General features: G+C 47.4%; 1 protein-coding gene across 2 annotated transcripts in view; it reads left to right on the top strand.

Moving 5' to 3' along the window:
• CILK1 (ciliogenesis associated kinase 1) overlaps nt 1–25,773 on the top strand; it is a 50,727-nt gene that overhangs the window by 14,037 nt on the left and 10,917 nt on the right. For both annotated transcript variants that reach the window (XM_055136834.1, XM_055136833.1), the window contains exons 5-10: nt 12,007–12,139; nt 13,755–13,926; nt 18,990–19,157; nt 21,312–21,635; nt 23,875–24,071; nt 24,190–24,338. In XM_055136834.1, coding sequence (XP_054992809.1) covers nt 12,007–12,139; nt 13,755–13,926; nt 18,990–19,157; nt 21,312–21,635; nt 23,875–24,071; nt 24,190–24,338 — 1,143 coding nt within the window. The remainder of the gene's footprint in view (nt 1–12,006; nt 12,140–13,754; nt 13,927–18,989; nt 19,158–21,311; nt 21,636–23,874; nt 24,072–24,189; nt 24,339–25,773) is intronic.

The following is a 25,773-nucleotide window of genomic DNA, read 5'->3' as shown; positions in this document are numbered from 1 at the left end:
AGCTTGCCAGGCTCTGCTGTGTGGGTGAGATACTCTCAGTAGCTTGCCAGGCTTTCCAAGAGGGGCAGAGGAATTGAACCTGGGTTGGCGGCGTGTAAGGCAAACGCCCTACCCACTGTGCTATCACTTTATTTTTTTTTTAAATTTATTTATTTTTAATTAGAGAATCACCGTGAGGGTACAGTTACAGATTTATACACTTTTGTGCTTATACTTCCCTCATACAAAGTTTGGAACCCATCCCTTCACCAGTGCCCATTCTCCATCACCCGTAAACCCAGTGTCCCTCCCACCCTCCCCAATCCCATCTCCCCCCCACCCCACCCTGCCACTGTGGCAAGGCATTCCCTTCTGTTTTCTCTCTCTAATTAGCTGTTGTGGTTTGCAATAAAGGTGTTGAGTGGCCGCTGTGCTCAGTCTCTAGCCCTCATTCAGCCCGCAACTCCCTTCCCCCACATGGCCTTCGACTACAATGTAGTTGGTGATCGCTTCTCTGAGTTGACCTTTCCCCGGAACGTGAGGCCAGCCTCGAAGCCATGGAGTCAACCTCCTGGTACTTATTTCTACAGTTCTTGGGTGTTAGTCTCCCACTCTGTTATTCTATATACCATAGATGAGTGCAATCTTTCTATGTCTGTCTCTCTCTTTCTGACTCATTTCACTCAGCATGAAACTTTTCATGCCCATCCACTTGACTACAAAATTCTTGACCTCCTTTTTTCTAACAGCTGCATAGTATTCCATTGTATAGATGTACCAAAGTTTCCTCAACCAGTCATCCGTTCTGGGGCATTCGGGTTTTTTCCAGATTCTGGCTATTGTAAACAGTGCTGCGATGAACATACATGTGCAGATGTTGTTTCGATTGTACTTTTTTGCCTCTCTGGGATATATTCCCAGCAGTGGTATTGCTGGGTCAAATGGGAATTCAATATCTAATTTTTTGAGAGTCGTCCAAATTGTTTTCCAGAAGGGCTGAACCAGTCGGCATTCCCACCAGCAGTGAAGAAGGGTCCCTTTCTCCCCACATCCTCTCCAACAGCGGTTGCTTTTGTTCTTTTGGATGTGTGCTAGTCTCTGTGGTGTGAGGTGGTATCTCAAAGTTGTTTTGATCTGCATCTCTCTGATGATTAGTGATGCAGAGCACTTTTTCATGTGCCTTTTGGCCATTCGTATTTCTTCCTTGGTAAAGTTTCTGTTCATTTCTTCGCCCCATTTTTTGATGGGGTTGGATGTTTTCTTCTTGTAGAGTTCAACCAGTGCTTTATATACCATTGATATCAACCCCTTATCTGATGGGTATTGTGTAAATATCCTTTCCCATTCTGTGGATAGTCTTTGGATTCTGGTCACTGTATCTCTTGCGGTTGTGCTATCACTTTAGCCCAGTAAGACAATAATAGCTGGAAATGATCAGTTTGGACAGAAACTGAATATTGAAAGTAGGTAGGTAAAGGAATATATCTGATAACTATTTAGTATCTGTATTGCAAACTAACCATGAGAGAGACAGAGAGAGAGACAGAGAAAGAGACAGAGAGAGAGAGAGAGAGAGAGAGAGAGAGAAGAGAGAAGAGCCTGTGTCTGCCATAGAGGCAGGGATGGGGTGGGGCAGGAGGGAAACTGAGGACATTGATGGTGGGAAATGTACACTGGTGAAGGGACAGGTATTGGAACTTTATATGATTGAAACCCAACCATGAACAGCTTTGTAACTGTGTATCTCATTGTGATTCAATTAAAAACTAAATACTTTTTTTAATCCCAAACAAGAAAACTTACATTGGAAAAAGAAAGGAAAAGAAAAGAAAATCCTTCATCAATTTGTTCTCCTTATCTGAGCTTTTTAAAGATGTTGCAGAGCAATGATGGGAGATTCTATTTTTTACCAAGTATCTGAGGCATTGCTAGTCTTGATTACTAACTAGATATCGTCCCAGCTAGGGTTGGACCGAAGCCTTCTCATGAGCTCAGGGCAGCAGGATGAATGCATCCGGCAGCAGAGAGCCAGAAGTCCCCCGAGCAGGCCTTTGAAGCAGCAGAATAGTTGACCTTGCACAGGCAGAAATATGTTCACTCCCTTGTCTAAGGAGATGTTTGCCATTGCAAAATATTGCAATAGTTAGTGGGTTTCATTACCGAGTACTGTTTGATAATACTGTTTGTTCAGCTCCAAAATGAGTAAGCAGCTATTGTGCCACTGTTGAGGGTATGGTACATCTGGGGTCATTCCTAGCCTAGGACTATTCCACCATTTGTAGTGCCTTCATTAGTCACGAGTGAAATGAAGTAGGCAAATAATGACTGTGCAAATCCTTGCCAGCCTCAGGCACATGCTGATTAATCAGCAATACATAGGCAAGACTGTAAACCAATTCTTGTAGAGGTACTAGTAAAAGGTCTCTCTGATTCAGCTGACGTGGATAGAACTGAAATGTTGAATTTTATTCTCAAGAACACACAAGGAATGGAATGAGGTTGCAAAGCACAGAAAGCTTCTGATAAGGTATCTTCAGGACAAATACAACGAAAAGCTTCTTAAAGTCACTACTAGATTTAAAAGCTCAGGAAAAAGAAACAATGAAAAATCAAAGGGCCCCCAGAAGAGAAAGGCCAACCCGGAATGTTGGCAAATAGGGAAATCAGACCCAGTGTTGCAGTTATTTGGGCTATTTGGGTTATTCTTTTGCTTTATCCCTTTTTCATTTTCTGTTGATTTTCATGAGACTCAGACAATTGTTACAAGAGAAGATTTTTGTAGCCTTTTATATAGGTTGATGTTAAGTCCTGTTACACACACACACACACACACACACACACATATAACCTCCTAGTTGGCACTAATATACCTAACATACCAATGCATACATACTTTTGAATATTATCTACAATTATACATATCCACATGGACTTACACATAAATCCCCCACATACACTCCCACAGTCATACTCACAAATATCCATGCAAGAGCACACACAATATATACTTGTGTCCAGGAATTTAGTATCCATATGCTCTTGTGTTCAGACAGCTCTTTGGACATCGGCCCCTCCAGACCCTTCACACTTAAGTTGTGCATTGAACAAGGGCCCCTCCAGACCCTTCACACTTATGTTGTGCATTGAACCAACTCAAGGAGATGCTCCGTATATGGAAAGCAGACTCCCTTTGTCTGAGAACCCTGGCATTTCTGCTATTTCTAGAGATTTTCATTGACATTTCCCTCCAACTGTCAGAACTCAGATCTCGTTTGAGCTTTATAAGATTTGATCTATTCCCTTGTTTATTTCGTTGCCGATGTCTCAAATAGAAAGAATAGATGGGCATCCAGTCCTTCCAAAGAAGAGGAAATTGAGGGTAAAACACCTGTCAGGAAGCCCACTCTAATAAAAGCAGAGCAGAGATTAGCTCAGATATCTGTGCCCATTTGTCATGCTTCATCAGAAGAAAAAAATTAAACAAAAACAGAGCCTGTCTGTGCTCAAAGGAACAAGAATATAAGAGGTGAAGAAGGTAGTGATAATAATTGTAGGTGACATGGGTGTTTATTTTTTGCAAGTTTAACAAAAAAGTCTCATTTTTATTGCTAGATGCTTTTTGGGTGATTACTAGATGCTTTTTTTTTTGTTTTTGAATGATTTTTCAGATGGTACTGTCCGGCCTTTGCTTAAGTGTACATGTAAATCTCTGTTAGTCCCTTTTCCAGTCATGGAAAAAATAATCATCTCCATCACTCCACAGATTCAGCTGTGAGTCTCGGGCCCTGCCTGTTAGCAGTTTCTCACTATGAGAAGGTGCATTCCAGCCCCCGGGGACTGGATTCCTTTGAGAGGGAGAACAGCACTGCAGGTAGTTGCTATGGCCGTAGTTCATGTCACTGAGAGCTCTCCTCCCACAGGGAATGGAAACACGACGCTCCTTGGTACTGATTGAGCAATGCCAAAGCATATGTACTTTGCAGGAATTAATTACTACGGAGCAAGGTTCATCCTTGACCTGCCCTTGCAAATACCCAGCTCATACCTATCTCCGCGGCTAATCCTGGATGCACTGGGCGGCCTGGAGGACAGTGTGCTGAGAAGGTTCCCTTCTCTGTGGCTCTCTCTCGGCCTCAGCCATTGAATCAGTTGTGCAGGACTGGCCCCGAGTCGTTCACTGTCTTTGTGAGACTCTCGACTGAGAGCGCCATAGCTCAAGGTTTGCTTGGCTGTGTCGGTTCAGCTTCCCAAGTAGGAAAGTCAGCCGGCCCCATTCCACATAGGGAAGTGTGCTTCGGTAGTTCTCGCATGCATCAGCTCACTGGGAGCAGACTGGGCAGAGAGAAGAAAGCCTTCTTTGTGCTTTGATGTTTTCCTGGCCCAGAGGTTGTTAATGGAGAGTAAGCAGGGCACATTTTCTGTCAGCATGAAAGAGAAAACTTTCCTGTTATCCAGCTGGCACATGGTACCCTGAAATTAAGTTAAAGGTGTGTTCCTGTCTTCTGAAAGCCTGTCTGAAACAGGAGGACTCTTATCCTAACAGCCCTTAGCTGTGGCCTGATCTATGAATGGCGCAGGTAGGAAGGTTTTCACTGGACCTCAGAAGTCAGTGGAAGAAGTGGCCTCCTTGTTATCAACTGCACCGTGCGTGTCCACAGAATCTGAACCCAGCCAGGACTCACATCGGAGCTGAGTGCCACCTCCTTGCATGATGCCTCATGGGCTTTTATTTTTCTTTTTTCGTTTATTTCCAATTTATTCTAATATTTACAGGATGGGAGTTTAGGGGATCAGCGTTATTTTTACCTCTGCCTATATATAAAACTTGTCATGCCCACTACAGGGTAATATCCTTCTTTTTTTTTTTTTTGGTTTTTGGATCACACCTGGTGATGCACAGGGGTTACTCCTGGCTTTGCACTCAGGAATTACTCCTAGCCATGCTCAGGGGACCATAGGGATGCTGGGAATCGAACCCAGGTTGGCCGCATGCAAGGCAAACACCCTACCTGCTGTGCTATCGCTCCAGCCCCAGGAAAATACCCTTCTATGTCCTCCTTCAACCTCCTTCCCTTGGGAACCACTACTGTTTTCAAGAGATTGGGAATTTGTTTGTTTGCTGCCCGTTTGCTTTAGTGATTCATATTCCACATAGGACTGACATCCTCTGGTAATTATCTTCCACTTCCTCAATTAGATCACTCAACTCGATCACCTCTAAATTTATCTATTTTATCCCTACAGGCACAATTTCGTCTTTTATTTTTTTAATGACAGAGTAGCAGCCTGTTGAGCATATGTATCATAGCTTCTTCATCCAGTCACCTGGTGATGTGATGGGCATTTGTGTTAATTCCATGCATTTTTTTAATTTGTTTTTGGGATTAGGAGCCAGATTTGGCAGTGCTTAGAGATTATTGTAGCTCTATGCTCAGGCAGTGGTTGGAGGACCATAGGTGGAGCCAGAGATCAGATCAAGGTTGGCCATATGCAAGACAAGTGCCTTACCATTTGTACAATCTCTCTGAGCCTGACTCCCATGATTAGAGCCTAATTTCCAGCAGCAAAAAGTGAAGCCATATCTACCTTCCCTCCAGGGAGAGTAAGATGAGAGGGTTCATACCTACTAATGATGAGATGCTCTTGCAAGGTGCTGTGGTGCCAAATACTGCCTTGAAAAGTTGGTTTGGGGGCTTTTTTTTTGGTTTGTTTCCATTTGGGGGCCACACTCTGTAGTGCTCAGGGCTTACTCCAGGCCCTGAACTGGGGGATCACTCCTGGTGGGACTCAGAAGATCACCTACAGTGCCGGGGATCAAACCTGGGTTTATTGCATGCGAGGCAAACACCCTGCCTGCCATAATAATCTCTCCTGCCCTGCCCTGAAAAGTGTTAAAATATTGGCACATTGAATTCTATTAAAATTGGCACATTGAATTCTATTAAAACAACTCCACAAGGTAGATTGCTGTTATATCTGCACTTGATGATGAGAAAGGTGAGACACAGAGAAGAGTGATATGTCAGTCAGTGAGCAAATTTGGTAGGAATTTGCAACCAGGCAACCCGATGGTCTGTTCACTGAACCACCATGCTGTATTGCCTGTCATAGGGAAAGAGGAATGTTTTGCTAAAACAAAAATGAAATAAAACTACTCATGAGAGCCTTGTGGATAGAGAGTTGCTGTTATTCAGTAATGAGAAAAAACTAGCTACTTTACAGAACCACTCACAAAGACTTCCCAGCTATAAAGGCATAGACTCACACGCACACAGATGACAATGTGGCAGTATAATTGAGTTGTTATGCCACTGACACAGTGACTCATTGACAAATACAATTTTTTCACTAGTCCTTTGTATTTTGGACATGTTTATCTTGTCTTATTCAAATGCCAGTCCTATTGATCACATATGGTCCAAAACATGCAAATAATCATCCAAATAACCAGATGTTAAAGATTAATCTCAAGGCTGAAGTGATAGTATAGCGGATAGGGCATTTGCCTTGCATGCGGCTGACCCAGGTTCCATTCCCAGCATCCCATATGGTCCCCTGAGCATCGCCAGGAGTAATTCCTAAGTGTAAAACCAGGAGTAACCCCTGTGCATCGCTGGGTGTGACTCCAAAAAAGAAAAAAAGATTAATCTCAAGCCAGGGAGCCAGGGAGATAACTCATAACTCAAGGGCTAGAGTGCATGCTTTGTGTGAGGAAAACCTGGACTCCGTCCTCAGCACTGCATGATCATCCGAACTCCACCAGGCCATTCTCACCTATCTCCTCCCCAACATCAAATCTCCTCCATCCCTCAATGTTCTCTAGACCATTTATCAGAGCTTCCTTCAAACCAGGATGTTTGAAGCTACCAGTTTCAGCACTATTGCCCCCCTTCTTTTATTTTTAAATTTTATGCACTGAATAGCTGTTTTGTTTTGTTTTGCTTTTTGAGTCACACCCAGTGATGCACAGGGGTTACTCCTGGTTCTGCACTCAGGAATTACTCCTGGAAGTGCTGGGGGACCATACGGAAGAGCCTGGCAAGCTCCCCGTGGCATATTCGATATGCCAAATACAATAACAATAACAGGTCTCATTCCCCTGACCCTGAAAAGAGCCTCCAATCATTGGGAAAAACGAGTAAGGAAAGGCTGCTAAAATCTCAGGGCTGGGACGAATGGAGACGTTATTGGTGCCCGCTCGAGTAAATTGATGAACAATGGGATGACAGTGGTACAGTGATACTGAGTAGCTGTGAAGATCTCAGCAGGGATTGGAGAAATCAGATCAATCTTTGTACATATCAAAACAAGGCCAGTGGAGGCTTTGAGAAAGTTGCAGCAGTGTTTAATAGCACCAGGGCCTTCTCCATGAGACTGCAGACAAATGTGTCCATGGTTCCTTGACAGAAAGTGGATCTTCCTATATATCCAAGTGAATTTGTTTGTTTGCTTTTGGTTGTTTTTTTCTTTGGGGGGGGTGCGGGGGCACAGCTAGCAGTGCTAAGGACTTACACCTAGTTCTGTGCTCAGGAATCACTCCTGGCAGTGCTAGGAGGACCTTAGGCGGTTTCAGGGATTCAAACAGGGTCTGCTGTGTGCATGGCAAATGCCTTGACTCCTATCCAATCTCTCTGGGTCCTCACCACTCACGTTTAAGAATTTGTGTATATTTGATTTTCATCCTAGCCATTTTCCCTCTGTTAGTTTGTTAGGGCCCTGAAGTATAATCTATACAAAGGGAAAATGCGCAGAAAGATACGTGGCGAATCAGGATGTTTATTCTTCTCATTCCTGAGCGTGCCTGTGCTCTGTGGAAGCGGCTTAACAAAGACTTAGTGAGGGAAAGCATAGGCTGAGGAGAGGAAGTGGTTGAAGCAAGAAGCGCATTGCAAGATAGACGAGAGGTGTTAGAATGCAAGAACATGGCTCACTTCTGACTATGAATTGACGTGGTGGCACTGGAAGAGGGAGCAGGGAGAAGATACCCATTTCTTTTTTTAAAATTATTATTATTTTTTTTTAATTGGGGCTGGAGTGATAGCCCAGTGAGTAGGGCATTTGCCTTGCATGCGGCCAGTCCAGGTTCGATTCCTCTGCCCCTCTTGAAGAGCCCGGCAAGCTACTGAGAGTATCTTGCCCACACGGCAGAGCCTGGCAAGCTACCCGTGGCATATTTGATATGCCAAAAACAATAACAACAAATCTCACAATGGAGGCGTTACTGGTGCCCACTCGAGCAAATCAATGAACAGCGGGATGACAGTGACAGTGACAGTGGTTGAATCACCGTGATTTACAAAGCTTTCATGACTAAGCTTCAGTAATACAATGATCAAACACCCATGCCTCCACCGGTGCACATTTCCCACCACCAATGTCCCCAGTATCCCTCCCACCACCCTCACCCCAACCCACCCCCTGTCTCTATGGCAGGCAGTTTTCTTTTAAATGCCCGTTTCTTGAAGTGGGCATTACACATCATGGCGGAGGAGCCACCGCTGGGGATTGAGGATTGGAGGACCATGACTTTTATAAAAGTAAGGCCATGTCTGTTTGGAGATGATCAGAGTTAGCCTACCTTGTTCAGAAAAGGGGCACCCCGGAGGAGAATACAGCACTAATCTGGATAGGAACAGATGAGAACCCTAAGTTAGGAGTTTTCATTTGAGTCAGAGAGTCAGGACTTAATGGCATGGCAGCACAGACCCATTTTGGCCCTCCCAGTGGGATGGAGAACCAAGGGAACTTTCCACACATGTGAGTGGAAGGTGTGGACTTTCAGAGGCATTGATCACCGACTGGTGGTGGTCTGGGTGCCCTCAGAGGGTTAGCGTGCTAATCGCTTCCTGCGTGCACCCCATTGGTTGCCCTTGGAGGGTTGGCATGCTGATTGTCTCCTGCATGCCTCCCAAAGCTCTGCTGAAGCTGAGGTGGGCTTCCCATCAGATGAGTTATCTTTGCATTTCACTACGTGAGCTACAGATATTCTTCTTTACTTCTTCCTTAGGCAAAGCAGCAAGCCCTTAACAGTTAAACCTGTGTTGCAAACATACACCAGAATTTCAGATACGAGTAGGTCATCTTCAGAACTCCCGTTTCTTCTTGAAAGAGAATGACCGTAAGGCCAGAGAGACACTCTAGGGATAAAAGCTTGCCTTGCATTCAGCCGACCCAGGTTCCATCCCTGGCACTACAGATGGTTCCCCAGGCAGCACCAGAGTGAGGAGTCAGCCTTGAGCACTCCTGGGTGTGACCTGAAAACAAAAAAGAGAATGGTCTTGTATCAGACTCAGGGTCTGTCGTATGCTAGGCATGCCCTTTATCACTGGGCCTCATCCCTGGGCACATATCTTGTTTGATTTTTGTTTGGGGTCTGCAGGGGAATGACGGCCAAGCAATGCTTGGGCAGACTGCAAGCCCCTCCTGGTGATTCTTGGCCAACGAGGCCTGCAGTTTCATGCAAGAACTGAGGATATGGTACTGTTTGGTGTCAGGAATTACCCAGGCCAGCCCAGCCCAGCCATGCTCAGAGACCTTCAAGGTTCCACACAGCAGTGCTGGAGGCCTTGGAGTAGTATCCTGCTGTGCTCACACCCCCTTGTTTCTTTTTTCTTTTCTTTTTTTGCCCCTTGTTTCTTCAGCATCCGTTTGCAATTGTTTCTGCTGTGGTGTGGGTGGTCTGTGCCCCTGAGATGATGGTGATTCTCTGCTATCTCTGAGGATATATGTTTGAGCCCCCTTACCACCCCTGGGGACGGCTGAAACACCCCTGAAACTGGGGAGAGTGAAGCCTCCACTCACACTGCTCTTTTGTAGTTATACGTGCATGTGATAGTTTGATTTATTTATATAATTGATTTATATTAATTTTGATTAAATTAATTATTAATTAATTATATTAATTATAAATATTATGTTGATTATATTAATTATAAATCAAATTAGGCACAGTAAGAGGTTAAAAATAAAATCTGATGTGTGGGGATGTAATTCAGGGGCAAACACATGTCTTGAATGTAGAACACCTGGGTTCCATTCCTGCTGCCACCCAGAAAAAAAATTAATAATATATATAATTTTGATTATGATAAATGTTACGTGATTGTGGGCCTTCTCGAAGTATCTGAGAGTGAGTCCACGATGTTTTCAGCTGGAGATAACTAAGAAAAGGGGACGCCCTTCCAGAGGGGGGAGGTCAGGGTCCTCCCCGCCCAAGGGACCCAGCCCCACCCCGGCAGCTGATCTCCACAACCCAACCACTGCCACACTCCAGGCCACTCCCCAATCTCCTGGGCCGAGTCTCACATATGACTGAACATATTCCTGGGCCGCTTTCTTGGTCGCGTGACACATCATAAGACTCTCCCTACCCATTCTCCATAATTGCCACACCGTATTTGATAGGTGTCACACAGTAGGCAACAAATCATAGGGGGAAAATACGCATATATACATATTTTCAGACATATACACCAAAACTCACATCACCCAAACTTTAACAACATGTTAGTGATACCCTATAGAATGTCTTAATGGCTCCTGCCAAAATAGAACAATGTTCACACTGTTTCTTTATATGAAAACTTTTTTGTAAGCATGTTCAGCAGTTCTTCATAACAGACAATACAAAATATATTCTTTTGGTTGTGTTTTGGGACAGGGATTGGGGCTTGGGATGGAAACATCCCGAATTTGGTGGTGAGAAGATGTAATGGTGGTGGGATTGGGGTTTGGATACTAAATGTAATCAAATATTGTGAGCTAACTTATAAAATAAAAAGTATAATTTTTTAAAAAGCAGGGGAATGCCCTTGAACTCCCTCTTGAAATGGTGTGAAAATGGTGTGAATCTCATGTTCCTCTGGCTGACTTGACTGGATGTGACCTCTCTTCCTTGAGTGACAGTCCTTCTTCCCTAGTTATCTTAGACAAGAACTGACGTTAGGCATTTTAAAAGGTGTTTTCAGGGGCTGGAGCGATAGTACAGCAGGTAGGGTGTTTGCCTTGCACGCGGCCGATCCGGGTTCGATTCCCAGCATCCCATATGGTCCCCTGAGCACCGCCAGGAGTAATTCCTGAGTGCAGAGCCAGGAGTAACCCCTGTGCATTGCTGGGTGTGACCTCAAAAGCAAAATAAAAAACAAACAAACAAACAAACAAATAAAAGGCGTTTTCATAGTGTGCCTGTCAAGGAGACAGGCTGGGGCCAGGGAGACAGTACAGCGGGCAAGGCTCTTGCTTGCATATGGTTGACCCAGGTTCAGTCCCTGGTATCCCACTGCCAGAATTAGTTCCTGAATGCAGAGCCAGGAGTAACCCCTAAGCAGTGTTGGGTATGGCCCAGAAAACAAACATAAAAAAGGAGACAGGCTCAGGGGGAAGGAATTTGGGGACATTGTGAAAGATAGGATATTGACAGGATATTGACACTGGTAGTGGGATTGGAGCTGGAACCCTGTAAGTCTGAAACACTGATGTGAGCATCTTCGTAAATTGTGGTACCTCTGTAAATTATATCATTAAAAAACTTAGGGATGCAACACCCAGTGGTGCTCAGGCTAACTCCTGGCACTTCATTTAGGGATCATTCCCACAGTACTCAAGTGCTTTACCCACTGGACTATCACTCTGGCTCCTAAAACTTTTTTTTAAACAGTCTCCAAAGAGATAGTATAGTGGGTAAGGCGATTGCTTTGCACCAACTCACATTATCTCCCTGGCACCTCATGTGGTCCCCTGAGCCCTGCCAAGACTGACCCCTGAGTATCATCCCAGGAAGAAGCCCTGCACATAGCTGGGTGTGACTCTTCCCCACTACCCCCAATCAATCAATCAATGAATAAATAAGAGAAGTCTCTCTCTTAGAAAAGGAAATTCTGAAAATCTACTTTTGAGTGATTTTGTGCTTCATCAAAGCAGCATGCACAGGGCTTATGAGATGGCAGCTGTCAGGCAAAGAGCAGCGCGGCTGCAGAGAGGATTGCCAACGTGGGCTGACATGCACGCTTCTTCTCCCCGGCCCTGCAGGCTTCTTCCATCGCGACCTAAAGCCTGAGAACCTCCTCTGCATGGGACCAGAGCTGGTAAAGATCGCAGACTTTGGGTTGGCTCGAGAGATCCGATCAAGACCTCCATACACAGACTATGTATCCACCCGATGGTGACTACTTTCTCCTTATCTCTTTTTTTGGGGAAAAAAATAGGCATTATACTGAGAGGGTAGTGTTGCTATCATAAAACCAAGAGAAGTTTTCACTAAGAGAAACAGTTGTTTAAGACACATGTTTGGAGAGAAGTTGGCATTGTACAAAGTTAAAAGTTGTATTTTAAATTATTTCCCAGGGGACCAGAGAGATAGTACAGGGATAAAGCACTTGCCTTGCACAAGGCCAATTCTGGTTCTACCCCCAAAACTGCCCGTGGTCCTTTGAATACCAAAGTACAGATCCAAGAGTAAACCCTGAGCACTTCTGGGTGTGACCCCAGAACCCCAAATCAAATTGAAAATAAGAAAGAAGTCCATTTTGATTTTCCATAATGTAAATATATTTTATATACAGATAGTCATGAAAAGTATTTCCTAAGATAGTTGTGTAAAAGTTTCGCCCAAGACTTAAACACTGAATTAATTGTATCGTCAAAACTTGAGAGCCAAATGGGGCCAGAGGAATAGTACAGTGGGTAGGGCATTTGCCTTGCATGCAGCCAACCTGGGTTCGAGCCCCAGCATCCCATATGGCCCCCCAAGCACCACCAGGAGTGATTCCTGAGTGCAGAGCCAAGAGTAACCCCTGAGCATCACTGGGTGTGACCAAAAAAAAAAAAAAACAAAAAAAAAAACTTAAGAGCCAGAAAAATGGCTGAAAAGAATGGGAGCACATGTTTTACATGCATATAGGAGCGGCAGGTGGGTCCCCTGCACCCATGGACCCTGCCCTCAATTCCATGGACCCACCTCCACCAACATAGTGCCCCAAAACACTGTGAGATGTGGCAGAACAAAAAAAAACAAAAAACTTTCAGACCCTAACAATTTGATTGAAGTAGTTGCCTATGACAAAAAAAAAAAAAAAAGCCTACAGACAACAAGCTTTATTTTTTTCTCTCCTTTTTAATTTTTATTTATTTATTTTTGAGTTTGGGGCCACACCTAACTGTGCTCAGGGCTTACTCTTGCCTTTGCTCAGGGATCACTCCTGGCGGTGCTGGGACTCAAACCTGTGACAGAAACACCTCAGGCAAGCCCCTTATCCACTGTACTGTCTATCCAGCCCCTCTCTTTCCCTTTTTAAACACCCCCTCTCTCTCTCTGCCTCCCTCCCTCTCTCTCCCTCTCCATCCTTCTGTCTCTCCCTTCCTCTCTCTTTCTCTCCCTCCTCTCTCCCTTCCGTTCTCTCTCTCTCTCTCTCTCTCTCTCTCTCTCTCTTTCTCTCTCTCTCTCTCTCTCTCTCTCTCTCTCTCTCTTTCTCTCTCTCTCTCTCTCCAGCCCCCTTTCGGTTGCAGTTGCACACACTTCTGTGTTTCTCAAACAGGTTTGCAAAGAGAAAAATTAAAAAGACCTAGAGAAATCTTCCTCAGTAGAAAACATTGTGAAATGGTGAAGGGCTGTGTCCCACCAGCTACAGCAGTTGCCCTGTCTTTGCAAATGCTCATGGGGTGCCAAACTAGAGACAGCAGAGAAATATGTGAACTCTCTTCCTGAGAATTGGTTGTGTTACTTGGCTTGATTTCCAACAGCTGAAGGCGGTAACTTGTGGCCACCCTTGTCTCTCCAGGTACCGGGCCCCGGAAGTGCTCCTGAGGTCCACCAACTATAGCTCCCCCATTGATATCTGGGCCGTAGGCTGCATCATGGCTGAAGTGTACACCCTCAGGCCTCTCTTCCCTGGGGCCAGCGAAATTGACACCATCTTCAAAATTTGCCAAGTGTTGGGGACACCGAAAAAGGTAACTTTGTGGAACCAATAAGGGCCAAAGCCAGCTGCTTCTGCCTGCTTTGCACAGCTAACAATCATCCCGCTCCTCCTGGAATCTCCCTCTTTTTTTTAAAATTTATTTTTATAAAGTGTCTCATGATTGATTACATTCAATATTCCAATAGCAATTCCACCACCATTACATCTTCCCACCACCATTATTTCCAATTTTCCCAACCACCACCCAAATCTGCCCCAATAGCAGGCCTTAAGTGATTTCTTTTGTATTGCTTGTTATGAATAAGTCACTAAAAATGGTCAAAAAAGATTTCTTTAGAAGAAAGTATGTGAAGATTGTTGTTGTATCTCACCCTGGGGCCATTAAGCCCTTGTAGAAGAGATTACTAACATGTTGCTACCAGTTAACCCTTGTGTGTTAATATTTTCTTAAGATTGGTTGCCTTCTACTTTACATCCCACCCAGTGTGGTGTGCCACTCCTGGTGTATCAGTTGTGTACAGAATGAGATGTTGCTCCAGGAACTCTAAAGTTTTGAATGGGGTGATACGGCTGGAGTTAAAATTTTGACTGGGGGGCTGGAGTGATAGCACAGCGGGTAGGGCGTTTGCCTTGCATGCGGCTGACCCGGGTTCAAATCCCAGCATCCCATATGGTCCCCTGAGCACCGCCAGGAGTAATTCCTGAGTGCAGAGCCAGGAGTAACCCCTGTGCATCGCCGGGTGTGACCCCAAAAAAAAAGCAAAAAAAAAAATTTTGACTGGGATGGTGACTTTGGGATCCAGAAGCATCTCTGCAGCCTGCTGATCTCTTTCGATATTTATTTTGAGCTTCTGAATCATGACTGGTTAGTGAGCTTATGTGGAGCCAGAGCAGTTCACGGGCGTGACTGCCAGCTCCTAGAAGATGGGGTCACCTCCTATCCTGGAGATTTCGGTGAGAGCCTAGAATTTCGGTCACAAAACCCACATACCTGAGTTTTTCAACAATGGAATATATATATTTTTAATTTAATTTAATTTTTATAAAGTTGTACACAGTGATTTATCACATTAATATTCCAACACCAATCCTACCACCATTACACCTTCCCACCATCATATTTCAAATGTTAGTGGAATCTCTCTGGACTCAAGAAATCCCTCACTGCTTATGTTTGCAGACAAATGGCTTTTCTCCTCCTTCCATCCCCATAGTCACCGAGGGCCCTACTGGCCTTATGCTTGCATTGCAGGGGGCCCAGGTTCAATCCCTAGCACCACATAGCCCCCTGAGCACAGTGCTGGGAGTACTCTCAGAGCCCTGCCACATGTATCTCCCTCCTTGGCTCCAAAAGACAAACAGATAATTGCTGAGACTTTCTTCTTTTTCCTCTGTACTATCCCCCATCCCATGCCCAGTTTCTGTGCCCTCAAGGTTGGCTCCAACTTTTTTTTTTCCAGCTTTTTTGGGTCACACCCAGCGATGCTCAGAGGTTACTCCTGGCTCTGCACTCAGGAATTACTCCTGGTGGTGCTCAGGGGACTCGAACCCTGGTCGTCCGTCACTGTCACTGTCACTGTCATCCCGTTGCTCATCGATTTGTTCGAGCGGGCACCAGTAACGTCTCTCATTGAGAGACTTATTGTTACTGTTTTCCGCCCTCCCTGCTGTGCTATTGCTCCAGCCCCAGGTCGGCTCCAACTTTTACAGTGTTCAGAGGTCTCTGAGCTCTGACTGCAGCCCTCCTGCCTGCAGAGTTCATTCACAGGCTTGTACTTGGCGAGATTTCCTCCCACTTTCTTTCCAGTCACCTCAGTCTCAGCACCTCTGACACCACTGACTGCTTTCGTTTCACTCCCCCGCTGACTCTTTTCGTTCCTTCCCCGTTTCTGTCCTGGCGAGGGATTCCCAGAGCCCCAGCCTGAGGCTCTGCTTTCCCTCCTCTCTGACCCTTGCCTCCTCTCCAAGCATCAGAGCCCGACATCCGATAGCCTCTCCAGCTAAGCAGCTCACACAGGGCCTGTGACTCTAGTGGTCCACTGCCTGTGTCCTGCTGGCCCCTCCCCGAGGGAATTGTCTCCCTTGTTCTGCCTTTGAGTTTTTCCTGTCAATCTTGTCCTTTTCAGGATGCCGCCAGACTCATCCTTTTAAAGAACAGCTCCCATTGCCCGCCCCCCCCCTAGGCTCTCCAGTGTCCCCCCCACACACTTAGTACCCTTCCTGGCTCTGTGTCCTGGCATCTCCCCAGTATGCAGTTGTGGATGTGCTCTGTCAGAAGGCTTATCTCTCGAGGCGGGATTCTGCCTCAGACCCCTGAATCATTTCCCTCCTCCCTGTCCCTTTGATCTTCTCTTCCTTCTGCAGCTGTGATCTGGGTTAGGAACGGAATTAGCTGCACATCTGTTTCTGGCTTGGCAGCTCCCTCGGGGCAAGGATTGGTCCTGTGTTTCCCTGTGTTTGCTTTTCGAGGTGCTGGCATCTGTCCTGGCAAGATCAGAAACTCAAGAAAGTCTTTGAAACCAGGCTTGAGATGTGGCTCAAGTGTAGAGGCCCTAAATTCAACCCTCACCACACATGGTCTCACCAATACCATTGGGAGTGACCACTATACTCACAGTCTTTCTGGGTTAGAGTGAATGGCCCACTGATGCCTTCTCTTCAGAAAGAGTCCCAGAGTCCCCCCTGGAATCGCTCCCTCCTCTCGACATCTGTGTCTGCCCCTCTTTTATAACCATAGTCATTTTGCACAAAAGGTTGTTGTGTTTGCAAATAAATAGCTATTTTCTGTTTTGGATGGCAGTATCCTCTAGGGCAAGGGTTGAATTGGATCGTCTTTGGATACCCAACAACACTCAGCGGAGGGGCTTATTAACTAAGTGAATGAATGAGATAATCGATATATAGTGTCATTTCACTTTAAAAAAGGGGGGAAAAAAGCAATTTCATCAGAATGTCTTATGAAAAACGGTAGAATGTTAGAACTAGAAGGGACATTAAAGACAATTGATTAATTTTATGGGATACCCAGTGTCCCACTAAATTCACCCCATCATTTAACGGTGTCCCTCACTGCATGTCAGTGAGGCATATGATGCAGAGAAATGTCAGGGAGAGAGCCAGGGGTCAGTGTGGAGTCACCTGCCTTGCATGAGGCCAACCCCACTTCGATCCTCAGATCCTCAGCACCGTAAGACCCCCTGAGCACCACCTAGAGTGACTTCTGAGCACAGATCAGGAGGAGCCCTGAGCACAGCCGGGCATGGCCCCCCAAATTCAAGAATCACTGTCACTGTCACTGTCATCCCGTTGCTCATCGATTTGCTCGAGCAGGCACCAGTAATGTCTCCATTGTGAGACTTGTTGTTAGTGTTTTTGGCATAGCAAATATGCCACCGGTAGCTTGCCAGGCTCTGCCGTGTGGGCCAGATACTCTCAGTGGCTTGCCGGGCTCTCTGAGAGGGGCAGAGGAATTGAACCTGGGTCGGCCGCTTGCAAGGCAAACGTCCTACCCAGAACTCAAGAATAAATAGATAAATGTTGACCGACCTTGAGAATACAGAGCAGCAGCCTTTCCCGCCCTGCCCACTTCTCAGGACTTGGAATCACTAACATGAATATATGGTCTGTGTAGCAGGTAAAGTTTTGGCAAGTGCTTTTGACTTGGAACAAGGTGTTTTGTTTTATTCTTCCTCCCAGATTACCTCTTCAGCAGTTCCTCAAACTTCGGTTCTGAGGGCAGGAGGTGGAAGGCAGAAAAGGCAGCCAGAGATTGAATACTCTCAGGCCCCCTTAGCTCTGGGGCATCTTTGTGTGGTGAAGGGCTGACTTTCATGGAGGCCTTCAGAAAGTGCTGATGCTCGTTTAGAACGAGACATCCCCTGCCTTCAATAAGAGGAATGTGTTTTTGGCTAGAGAGATGATGCAGTGGGTAGGGTGCTTGCCTTGCTTATTGCCAACCTAGTTTGATCCCCGGCACCGCATGTGATCCCACAGCTCCACCAAGAGTGACCCCTAAAGTCAGAGCCAGGCGTAAGCCCTGAGCACTGCTGGTTGTGGCCCTAAGATAAGCAAAAAGCACTGTCACTGTCATCCCATTGCTCATTGATTTGCTCGAGCAGGCACCAGTAACAGCTCCATTGTGAGACTTGTTGTTACTGTTTTTGGCATATTGAATATGTCACGGGGAGCTTGCCAGGCTCTGCCGTGCAGGCGAGATACTCTGGGTAGCTTGCCGAGCTCTCCGAGAGGGGCGGAGGAGTCGAAGCCGAGTCAGCCATGTGCAAGGTGAATGCCCTACTCACTGTGCTATCGCTCCAGCCTTAATGCAGTCATTATGGAAAACAATTTGGAACTTTCAAAAAGGTCAAAAACAGAACTACTATATGATCTAGCAGTTTCCAGATATTTATCTGAAATAAGTGAAAACACTATTTATTTCAAAAAACAATAAGCAAATAAGCAAAAAAACAAATAAAAAATGTGTATGACTTTGTCTTCCTATTCCAAATTGAAAGTCATCCTGTTGCAGGGTCACTTTGAGTAAGCCCACATGCTATCAGAAAAGTAATGACTTGGGGCTGGAGTGATAGCACAGCGGGTAGGGCATTTGCCTTGCACGAGGCTGACCCGGGTTCGATTCCCAGCATCCCATATGGTCCCCTGAGCACCACCAGGAGTGATTCCTGAGTGCAGAGCCAGGAGTGATCCCTGTGCATCGCTGGGTGTTACCCAAAAAGCAAATAAATAAATAAACAAACAAATAAATAAATAAATAAATAAATGAAAAAAGAAAAGTAATGACTTAAGACCTCTGCTCTGTGGAATATCGTTGGGAAGATATGGATTTGGTTCAGGTCTCGGGAAATGAACCATGTCGTTCAATTTATAAAAGCAGTTGGTAGCAAGACCGGTGTCATTTCTGCTCTTCCCCAGCAGCCACATTCTTGACTCACCCTCTCCTGGGTCTCACGCCAAGTGCCACAGCAGTTGGATGTGGACACACAGTCACGACACCGTTGCTGCTAACTGACGGGGAAGCCAACCCCCTGTCACGAAGATGGGCAGAGCTGAAATCTTCTCATTTTCTTCTTTCAGACGGACTGGCCTGAAGGCTACCAGCTGTCCAGTGCTATGAACTTCCGCTGGCCCCAGTGTGTCCCCAATAACTTAAAGACCCTGATTCCGAACGCCAGCAGCGAAGCGGTCCAGCTGCTGAGAGACATGCTGCAGTGGGACCCCAAGAAACGGCCAACAGCTAGTCAGGTCTTCTGCGTCCTCCTGCTTTGTACTGTAGGCTGAGGAATCCCTAGAAACCCCACGGGGGCGTGTGTCAGTCGGCCTTGCGGGTGGAAGTAGTGTTGAATACCACTGATGCTGTGCTGTGTTAAGGTAGAAGGGAAGGGGCCGGAGAGAGCGTGCAGGGATCGAGACACATACCTTGCATGCGACCCACCCTGATTCAGTCTGTGGCACGACATGGTTCTCCAGATAGTGCCAGGTACAGCCCTGGAAGTCTTCAGCAATGCCTTGGCAACCTGGGGAACCCCCCGCACCACAGGACATGAGCAGCACTGCCTCCCCCCGCCCCTTTGAACCACCAGCCACTGGCCAAGAACTCCCAGGAGGGGCTTCCAGATCTCCTGAGCACTGTTTGGGAAACACCTCCTCCACCCCCCTCCAGCCACCCCCATCTATAGAAAAACATAGTTTAAAATTTGGTGCATGTAATAAAATGAAGGTTTAAATAGTGTAGTTGCTTTTAAGACCGGCATACAGCTCACCCGATACCCATCACCATAGATACAGTATGTGGAAATGAAAATGAGCAGATCCATCTCTAGCTCCTTGGAGAGTGCTTCCAAATTTTTTCTCTGTGGGTCCAAATTATAAGGCAGTCTGTTTATAAGGCATCCTTGTTGGCTGAAAGGCAGTTTGGAACTGTCCCATAAAATGCTCCTTTTGTGAGTCTCTCTGTAGTAGAGGTGACATAGAGACATGGACAGGACAGAGCGAGGGCATTTACCATGACTAGTGCTGGACAGCACTGTGCTGTCTCCGAATGCACTGGTGTGGCTTCATGTGACTCTTGCCCTCAACTGCTCATCCAGTAACCACTAGAGAGCGTTCAGCCAGCTCCAGTTCTGCGGATGGTGGATACTTTCACTCTCAACCCGCTCTTGGTTTCCAGTCATCCTCTCCTAAGCCACTTGGACAGACTAAAGTCCACCCACGAGGGGTGCGGAAGTGCCGTAAGTTAACTCTGCCACGTATTAGGTCTTAGCAGTCTTGGGCTGACTTTGGATGGACCTTCTTATTTTGTAATTGATTCTTCAGAATCCTCCAGAATTATTGCATTTAGCTCTTAGCTTTTTTTTTTCCCCCAAGGGTTTATTTGTGTGTGTGTGTGTGTGTGTGTGTGTGTGTGTGTGTGTGTGTGTGTTTCTTTTGGAGTCACACCTGGTGATGCACACAGGTTACTCCTGGCTCCTGGCTCATTCACTCAGGAATCACTCCTAGCGGTGCTCAGGGGACCATATGGGATGCTGGGAATCGAACCCGAGTTGGCCACGTGCAAGGCAAACTCCCGACCCGCTGTACTTTCGCTCCAACCCGTAGCTCTGTTAGCTTTATATGACTATTTTTCTCTTCTATGGAATGAAGAAATGGACTTAGAAAGATTTAAAAAACTAAATAAAAACTGGGGGATGGATTGTTAGTACCACGGGTAGGGCATTTGCCTTGCACACGGCTGACCTGGGTTCGATTCCCAGCATCCCATATGGTGGTCCTCTGAGCACAACCAGGAGTAATCCTGAGTGCAAAACCAGAAGTAACCCCTGTGCATTGCCGGGTGTGACCCAAAAGGCAAAAAAAAAAAAAAAGCAAAAACAAAACAAAAAACTGGTCCAGAGAGACTGTTCAGAGTACTAGTGTACATGCTTTGTGTGCAGGAACCCAAAGTTCAGTTCCCAGCACTGCATCCTTCCCTGACCCCCACCGAAAGTGACCCCCAAGCACTTGAACCCCTGAGTCCCATCTGGTATGGCCCCCAAACTAGAAAGCAAACACAGAAAGGAATTTAAACTATCAGAGTTCAAGTCATAGCGTGGGTCAGTTACCAAGCAAGGATAACTGTTGAACTAGAGGGAAACAGCGAAGGCAGCAGTGTAACCAGCAAGCTCATCCAGATCATTTTAATTCTTGTAATGGGTACATACATCCTGCAGTATCTTAGATCAGGAAAGTCAGAAGACTTACCTGGACAATCAGGGTGATGTTGCCGGCTGGCTTGGGCTGAGAAGCTCCAGCCAGCTGACCCCGCGCCCCCCCCACCCCCCCCGTGGTCCAGGCTGCTGCCGTGGGGTCAGCCTTCTCCCTCAGACTTTTCTCCTCAAGTAGCCTCTTGTGTTGTTCCAGGCACTCCGTTATCCCTACTTCCACATCAGGCACCCGCTGGGCAGCATCACTCAGAGCGGAGAGGACCCAGGAAAGACGCAGAAGGACCTCCTGGAAAAAACAGGCGGCCTGCCTCCTCACGTCAAACCCGTCCCTCCGGCCCAGCCCCCAACCAAGCCACAGACGCGGCTCCCTGCCCGACAGCACCATGCCAGCCAGCCCTCCCAGCATCTCTCCTACTCCTACAAAGCAGAGGCCCCCGGGGCAGGCCACCCCGTCCACGCTCCCGAGAACAAGCCCAGCCCGCTGCTCTTCCCATCCCTGCATGCCAAGAATCCTCATTTGGTAAGCAGAGGAGACGAGCCAGTGAGCCCTGAGCCTGCCTTGTCCCCTTCCCGTCCTGCTTATCACCTGCAAGATTTTCTCTTCTGCACGCCCAGCCCAGTGACTCCAGGTTATGGAACTGTGAGAACTTCAACCTGGGACTTGACAGGTTCTGCTTTAGTTCACACAGATCCTATTTACTAGGAATGGTGCCACCTTGGGGCCAGTGCGATAATACAGTAGGTAGAGCACTTGCAGTCAGCCAACCCCAGTTCCCTCCCTGGCATATCATATGGTCTTCGGGAGCCTGCCAGGAGTGATCCATAAGTTCAGAGCATAGGGGGCTGGAGCGAGAGCACAGCGGGTAGGGCATTTGCCTTGCATGCGGCCAACCCAGGTTCAATTTCCAGCATCTCATATGGTCCCTCAAGCACCACCAGGAGTAATTCCTGAGTGCATGAGCCAGGAGTAACCCCTATGCATCACTGGGTGTGACCCAAAAATAAAAAAAAAAGTTCAGAGCGTAAAGTAAATCCTGAGCGCCAGCAGGTATAACCCAACCCCCCCACCCCCCCAACCCCCAACTCCCAAAAAGGAAATGGAAAAAACAAAGGAATGGCACTACTTGGGCTGGAGAGATTGTACAGCAGGTGGAGTACTTGCCTGGCAAGCAACAGACCCATGTTTGGCCTGGGCAGTGCACATATGGCTCCCAGAGCCCCACTGGGAGTTATTCCAGAGCACAGAGCTAAGCCTTGAGCATCACTGGGTGGGGGCCCAAGATCCCTCCTCCCTCCCCCCACCCCTGGAAAAAGAAAAAAAAAACAATGGTGCCACTCATGGGGAAAGTTCTCAGTAGAGGTTGGAGCTGACTATTGCATCCAGATCTCCAGCATTTCAGCTCTCAGCTCTCGGCTCTGTGACGCTTCTCCTTGTGGTATGTGCCTGAGGACTTTACCTGATCCCAGCCCATGACCTGGATGTGATATGTGTGGGAAAATGTCCTATTGTAGCTCATTTTTTAGTGGAGAGATAGTTCAACTCAGCAGGTAACTAAGGGAGCCACAGAGCGAGAAAGGTTTGTCAGTTCAATCAGGTTCAATCGCAGGAACCACATATGGTTCCTCCAGCACCACCAGGAGTGATCTGAGCACAGAGCCTAGAGTAAGACCTGAACATCTCTGAGTTGACCCCAAAATAAAAACAAACAAAAGAAGGTATCAAGGCATTATTTGCACTGTTCCTGTTATCCTGTTATGGGCAGAATGACTCGAATCTTAGCTCTAGTGCCCCCCCATCTCTATCTCTCCCTTCTCTCTCTATCTCTCCCCCCTCTCTCTCCTCTCTCTTGCTCTCTTGCTCTCTGCCTCTTGCTCTTTTAATTTTTTTCTTTTTTTAATATTTGGGCCACACCTGTCAATACTCTCAGGGATTACACCTGGCTCCACACTCAGGAATCACTCCTGGCAATATGGGATGCCAGGGATTGAACCTGGTTTGGCCACAAGCAAGGCAGGCAAGCTCCTGACCCACTATACTATCTCTCTGCACCGTCAACTTTTTTATTTTTTAATTTTGAGGCCATAACTGGCAGTACTCAGAGCTTCATCCTGACTCTGTGTTCAGGGATTACTCCTGGTGGTGCTCAGTGGGTCACATCTCCTTCTGGAGATCAAACCCAGGCCAGCAAGTGTACAAAGCAAGTGCCATCTTCCCTGTGCTGTATCTCTAGCCCTGAGTCTCTTACATCTCTTTTCATAGTTGTATAATCATGTAAACTCTTTCAGAGATGAACCCTGATTGAATACCCAACACCTTCTTAGCATATGAAAAATTCTTGGGTGGGGGGCGGGGGAGAAAAAAAAATATATATGTTTGGTTTTGTGGCCACATCCAAGGTGCAGCTCTAGGCTTCCTCCTGGCTGTGTACTCAGTCCTGGTAGAACTTGGGGATGAGATGTTGGAGATCAAAGCTGGCTTGACCACGTGCAAAGCAAGCACCCTACCTGCTATACTAGCCCCTGTTGGAGAGCAGTGTTAATGCCACCCTCTGTGACCGGGTGGGCCCACCGGATGAATGGGAGCAATGCAGTGAGCGCAGAGGGCTCCTTGCCACCTTTGCCCATCTGGGCTAGTGGAGCAGGCTGGGGCATGATGATCCTGCCAGGATCCTCCCTGTGAAGCTTCAGAATGGGCACGAATTGAGGGTGAGCCACATTCGTGTCAAGAATTCCACCAAACACATGCCCCTTCTCGTTAGACGCAGAAGATCCTAACTGGCCTGGAGCCCAAAAATGGTGAGATGAAGCCAAAGAGCCGGAGACGGTGGGGTCTCGTGTCCCGGTCCACCAAGGATTCGGACGAGTGGGCCGACTTGGATGACTTGGATTTCAATCCGTCGTTCACCAGGATCGACGTAAAGAACAAGAAACGACAGACGGACGAGGCGCTCTGCAGGCAAGTGTGTGCCTTCTCTCCCCATGGGACCGCAGGGAGCTGGGCTCCCCGGGACCCTTGGGTTCCCGCTGTCCCGCCTGCACCTAAGCCTCTCTGCGCCCCACTCGCTCCCTCGCAGGTTTGAAAGTGTTCTGGACCTGAAGCCCCCGGAGCCCGTGGGCACGGGAAACAGTGCCCCATCCCAGACGTCCTACCAGAGGCGAGACACGCCCACCCTGCGATCCGCAGCCAAGCAGCACTACTTGAAGCATTCCCGATACCTGCCTGGTAATTGACACACTGTCCTGGGCGGTGACCCGGGCTGGTCCTTTCCCTAGCATCGTCGCTTTCTCGCCGGGATTCTGTTTTCAAAAGCAAGTGCGGGGCCTGGGGCCGAGGGAATCCCTAGAACTGGAAGATGCAGCCACGGCAGCTCTGCTCGGGGCTCAGGCTTTACGTTTAGTCTCGTATCGTTGCCTAAGGTAAGACAGGGGTCCGAAGGACGTGGGTCTCGCCCCTGGCCAGGGCAGCAGAGCTGAGAGCCGTGCTGTGAGGTCTGTGCCGGATCCAGTTCGAGAAAAATGGGCATTCCTGCAGGCTCCTGGGAACCAGAGTGGGAGTTGAACCTCACACCTGGCAGTGCCCGGGAATTAGGGGCAAACTCTGCAGCATCCTCTTCCATAATCCCTGTGTCCCGGTCGTGCAGCTTTAGCCACCCACTGGTCACTCATTCTCAAAGGCATCCACTCAGAAAATGCTTGTTGAGCATATTTAGAGCTCTCGGCACTGGGAATATGTCCCAGTGAACAGAGTGCCGGGGGGGGAGGGGGTGTGGTGGTGGAGCAGAGAGAGCACATCAGGTGAGGCACTCGCCTTACGCATGGCCAACTCAAGTTTGGTTTTTGGGTTTTGTTTTTGTTTTTGTTTTTTGCTTTTTGGGTCACACCAGCGATGTACAGGGGTTGCTCCTGGCTCATGCACTCAGGAATTACTCCAGGCAGCACTCAAGGGACCATATGGGATGCTGGGAATCGAACCCGGTTTGGCCTCGTGCAAGGCAAACGCCCTACCTGCTATGCCATTGCTCCAGCCCCCCCACCCCCAAGTTTGATCCCCAGCACACATACAGTTCACAGAGCAACACTCAGAGTGATTTCCAGAGCACAGAGCCAAGTGTCAACCCCGAGCAAAAAAAAAAAAAAAAGCAAAGACAAAAAAAGATTTTTAAACATGGGGCCCCCCACCCCCTGGGGCCAGAGCCACAGTACAGCTGGCGGATACAGCATTTACTTTGCACATGGGCTGACCCAGGTTCTATTCCCCGGCATCCCTTGTGGTTCCCCCACAAGTACCACCGAGAATGATTCCCAAGTGCAAAGCCAGAAGTAAGCCCTGAGCATCTTGAGGTGTGGCCCAGCAGTCGCCCCCCTCCCTCCCGCCAAAAAAAAAAAATAAGGAGGGGTCCTTGGGGTTTTATCATGGATGGTGTGGTATGGTAGCAAGACAGAATTCTCACCGCTCAAGAACCGTAGATTCCAGCAGGGGAGGCCGACCCACAGAAATAGTTGAACCATGGCCCATGGTGCAGGTAGTGGTGAGTGAGGTTGACGGGGTGAGGGGGGGCGGTGGAAAGAGGGGGAGAAGGCTCTGCTTTTAGATGGTCAGGAAGGCCTCCGTGCAAGCTGGGCCCCAGTGATGGGAAGGGCCGAGGGCCAGCCTTGCT

This window comes from Sorex araneus, chromosome 4, assembly GCF_027595985.1.
Source record: "Sorex araneus isolate mSorAra2 chromosome 4, mSorAra2.pri, whole genome shotgun sequence".
NCBI lineage: Eukaryota > Metazoa > Chordata > Mammalia > Eulipotyphla > Soricidae > Sorex > Sorex araneus.
This window is presented reverse-complemented; position numbering and strand designations above follow the sequence as displayed.